Source organism: Panthera leo, chromosome A2 (assembly GCF_018350215.1).
Source record: "Panthera leo isolate Ple1 chromosome A2, P.leo_Ple1_pat1.1, whole genome shotgun sequence".
NCBI classification, from domain to species: Eukaryota; Metazoa; Chordata; class Mammalia; order Carnivora; family Felidae; genus Panthera; species Panthera leo.
Window position 1 is genome coordinate 131,782,492 of NC_056680.1, and position 5,000 is coordinate 131,787,491.

The 5,000-nt window shown below is 34.4% G+C and overlaps 1 protein-coding gene across 1 annotated transcript in view; it reads left to right on the forward strand.

Moving 5' to 3' along the window:
* The window catches only part of FOXP2 (forkhead box P2), a 539,953-nt gene that overhangs the window by 496,846 nt on the left and 38,107 nt on the right, over positions 1-5,000 (forward strand). Inside the window, exons 16-17 of the mRNA XM_042922589.1 lie at positions 1,818-1,905; positions 3,515-3,598. Of these exons, the coding sequence (XP_042778523.1) occupies positions 1,818-1,905; positions 3,515-3,598 (172 nt within the window). The remainder of the gene's footprint in view (positions 1-1,817; positions 1,906-3,514; positions 3,599-5,000) is intronic.

Below are 5,000 nucleotides of genomic sequence, written 5' to 3' on the forward strand. Positions count from 1 at the left end.
TATGCATCATTTAGACTGATCGTGAAATAAATATATATGTGCCGCAAGAGTTCATGGTGTAAAAAACCTTAGAAAATACAACAATGTTAAGCCTTAGGAATACAACTCCTATTGTAATACACTGACAGAAAATTGTCTCATTGTTCGTTAAAATTGTGGGGCAAACCTGAAAAACAATTGATAAATGGCCCATTAATTAAGAATTAGTGACACTTTACATCATAAGCCAACCTCTGGTTCTTTCCATGCCTCCTTTCCAGAAGGCATGAGTGGATTTTAGTTCTCGTTACAGTTAGGTTCCTAACAGCACCGAATGGAGCTAAGCTTAGAGCAGACAGGTGTAGTGAAGGGCCTCTCCTGCACTCTGACCACATACCTCAAACTTGACCTTATACACCTCGCTATTTTAGTCCACAGTTTCTCTTCAACCAAGAATGACAAGTGCGCCAAGACACATGGAGGTTTTCTTGTTATGATCAGTGAGGAGGTATTGAAAGGAACTGATTTAATTTATCAAAGGATGGGGCAGAATGGAACAAAGGTTTCTAATTGTGGAACCTAGATCTACTAACAAAAGTGCTTTCTTATAAATCAGTTCTTTCTGAGAAACACCATTTTAATTCTTCTTCATATGTGTTATATATATGTCTATATATTTTTTCTGCTTCGTTACTAATTTAAAAAAATACAGGTAAATGATTTGAATGGACACAAAAAACATCTTTGTTGAATTCAGTACACTTAGGGCTGTCCTAAACTTTTTAGACTACTACACCATTCTAAATGGTGCTTGAAGCCAGATAGACAAATATATAAATTCTTATTTAATTTTCTGAATAATTTGTTCAGTATTTCATTTATATGCATTGATGAGAACATCTCTTAAATTGCTGCCTTAATTTGTTCGTTGGTGAAATAGACCCACCAAAGGATACTAAATTATGTGAAGATTATGTTTTTTTAATTTTAGGAGGCAGTAAATAGATTACATAATACAAATAGCAAAGTACATATTATTGAATATTTTAATGTTCGTTGAAGATGGGGCTCTCCTAAATTATTTTTGGCGTATTACCATACCCCTCGTTAAAGAGATTATTTTAAACACTGTTCCATAATAATAATCATAACAACAGGCTAATACATAATCAAGATTAGAGTAAGATGGTGAGAATGTCTTATCTTTCACCACTTTTGTGTAAAATTAGGATAAATGTCTCCCAAAAAGGACCCTGGCTTCTGATTACCAGAATCTTCATTGTACTTTATTTATTAGTAACAGCAAGTGATCATTCTTCATAAGTATCGATGTTTCCACGGGATGATAATTTGCCATCTTTACATAATTCACACCAATCCTGGTGAAATAAGATATCACTCACTAAAGAACATCATAGGAACCACAGACTGTTTTAACAGCAATGGAATAGAGAATTGCCTTTGTTCTCTTCAGAATTACTTTTGGTTCATGTATTTATAAGGTACCCTTTTTTTAAAAAAAATGGCATGAGTATATGAAATACATCTAGTGATTTCTACTATTATCCTGTAAATGGTTTGGGGAAATATTTTTTTGTAATAACTGATAAGCTTAGAGACAATGCCATTTTCTGCCATTGGAGAGGTCTCTGTATATCACACACATAATTTTCACTAAACGCATAAACATATTTAACTTTTCTTTGTACAGTTTCAAGGTGTCTCTTTTTCCCACTGTGGATCAAAGTATGGCTTCAGTGTTGTGTTTTTATAAGGGGAGCGTATACCCCTAACATAGATGTTGTTTAACCTGTATTCTGTGTTTTGTGTGTCTTCAGGCACCTTAACAATGAACATGCTCTGGACGACCGAAGCACTGCCCAGTGTCGAGTGCAAATGCAGGTGGTCCAACAGTTAGAAATACAGGTTTGTTGGGTGCTCTCTTAATGGACCCCTTTCTCAGATTTTTGGCGTGTTAAATTGATTAACGGGCAGATCCTGAGTCTTTTAACACAATGACTAATAGAAATACATGGAATTTTCATTTTGTTTGTAATGATGGCAAGGATTGATGACTCCGGGTGGGTTGCTATAGTTTAACGTACTTATCGCTTAGACCTATATAGCCATTAGACTACATCATATATATTTGGATATCCCTAAGAAGTCATATCTAAGTTTTCCCTAATAGAAGTTAGACGAAACCCTGCAATTGGATGTGATTTTATCGCAGAGACAGTTTTCACATGAGCCAATCTTGATTTGTTCCACAAGATTTTATGATGTAGCAAAAAGTCTTTACAATATCATGCCTGTAAGATAATACCCTGAAAAACCCTTTTTTCCTTTCTACTGCTGGTGCTTTTTTTTTTTAATTAAAGAACTTGCAAAAATTCTTAAGACTTACCTTTACTAGAATGATGGCAGATCTCCTGTAATATCACAGATAGGAATATATGTGTTGTTTCAGATGCTGCTAATTTAAGTTAAAAAATACTGCTTTTAATATTGAAACAGAATTTGGTCAAAAATAAACAGAGTTCATGAAACTGATTAGAAAGCAATTTTATGTATCGTTATGTTATATTTAAAGCTTTCTCTAATATGTCATCTTAAAGATTGTTTTTTTCCTCAATCAACCAATACTTACTTTCATTTAATTAAACACACAGTCTCTTTTTCTAAACACATTACTACATCTTAAACTGTTTTCAATTCATCATGTCGTTGCTTTTTTCCGGAGAGCTACTAAAAATATTTTATTTTGACTTGTAAAATAATCAAGAACACATAAAAGGATCGTAACTGCTGTAGTGCAAAAAGCTTTCTGTAAACCTGTTTACCATTTATAAAAGGTAGACTAAAACAGAAGAGTTTAGCTGATGAGACAGTCTGCAGTGTGACCAATTATGCCTTTTTTTTTTTTCTCTCTGCTGTGTCTGACTGATGGAAAAGTAAGGTCCGTCAGTTGTAATGAGACCCAGTGCAAGTGTAGATGCCGACTCCGTGGCAGAGTTCAGCGTTTCACACTGCCTGGTCTCTGTCACTCTATTGAATTAGATTGATGATGGCAGATTGCAGGGGGCACTAACTGGACCTCAGTGGGAATGCATGAAGTGTGTAGACAATCCTGGCAGGCACTTCGCTTTGAGAACCCTTCACCCCTTCACAGCTGTTGGCACCAGTCCATTGCTAACAGTGTCCACAGGACTTTAAAAGACACCATGGGCCTTCTAATTTATGGTTTCAGTAACTTGTTACTGTCGAGGCAAGTGTGACCTCAATTCTCTTATTGACAAAAAGATGAAGTGTTATTTGTTTTCTCTGACCTTTTAACATAAGGAAAGCTATAAAAGTTTTTTGCCCCCTCCATAGCTAAAGTTGCATTTCCTCCCAGATAAGTTCCTACCGACACAGACTTTTATATGCAGGAATCATTACCCTGAGACAAGCTCAATGATAAGATGTATCACTGCAATAAAATAGCTGTATCAGTCATTTCTAAAACGCTTCTGATCTCACTCTTTCTTAACAGCTTTCTAAAGAACGCGAACGTCTTCAAGCAATGATGACCCACTTGCACATGCGACCCTCAGAGCCCAAACCATCTCCCAAACCTGTAAGTGCATATTGCTTTATAAACAGTAAATAGCTCTACCAATGTAACAGACTAAGAAAATGAACAATTTAAGCGACAGTTAGAAAACAATGAGTGTGATGAAAAATATGGCAATAAAATGAAAGTAAAATGCAATCGCTTGTCAAATTGTATGTTTCTTTTAAAGTAATGCTATCTTTTACAAAATCTATCCAATCTACACCATGGGTGACACTAAACAAAATACACCTATCAGTGCACAAATCACCGCCTTGAGGCTGAAGCCAGAGAGAATATCTTTCTGTGATAGGTTTGCAGATATTGAAAGGAAACCCACTTTGAGCAACATGATAAAGCAAGTACAAATCACTGATAGAAAGGTATCTGGTATGTTGAAGAGGACTTCGATCAATCGTAAGATACATATAAATCTATTTTTTTTTACGAAATATTTTGTGGAAAATGTCACAGTATTTTTAGAGCCAATTCTGTCCTATTTCTCTGGTTGTTATTTCAGTTAAGATGTATTTCACAGATTACATTTTACTGAATAGTATACACAGCCTTAATTTGGAGAGCTTAAGACAAAGGAAAATGGGTAATTACCAAACTAAAAACTGCAGTTTCCCCGAAATACATACGAGATTTAAGTGCAGCCTGATAATGTGCTCAGATACGCAGACTATGGAAAAAAAATATACCTTATCTCACTCAGCTAACGTTTGCACAGAAACTTAGAGTAATCAACTGGGTAACTCTAGTTTAATGAAAGTTTGTAGGGATACTTTTTAACGAGGCCCCCAGAGTAGCCTGATGATTAGTGATACCAGCTTTGCCTCCCTCCAGGTCCTTAGGTTAAAAAAAAATATAAATAAATAAATAAATAAATAAATAAATAAATAAATAAATAAAGTTGGTTTTGTAGGAGGGGAAGAAATAACAGAGTATACTGTCTGCTTTTACTCCTAGTGTCTCTCAGATCACTCATCAATTAATATTATTAAAATTTACTTTTCTTACCTGACGACTATATTCATTTAAACTCTGCTAAGATCTTTCTGCTAAGATATTAAGAGTTTTTCCTCCATACCGTGTTCCAGTGTAGGGGATCGTAAACGTTTTTAACAGGAATAAAAGAGAAATGTATCTTTTTGAATCTGACATACTTTTTATAACTCTAGAATTTCTGAATTTTTAATTAAAAAATAAACTTTTGAGAATTTTTTTGATCCTGTATTTATGACTTTCTTTTCAATAAGATTTTTTTTTCCCTCATTGCTTCCATAGTATAATGTAGGTAATCACAAGACAGAATAATTGTCTCATAAATCCATCAGGAATCTGCAGCTTGTTCTTTTCCAATTAATTATTCAATCAGTAAATTTTTTAAAACTCCAGCAGCATGGTTACATCTACACTAATA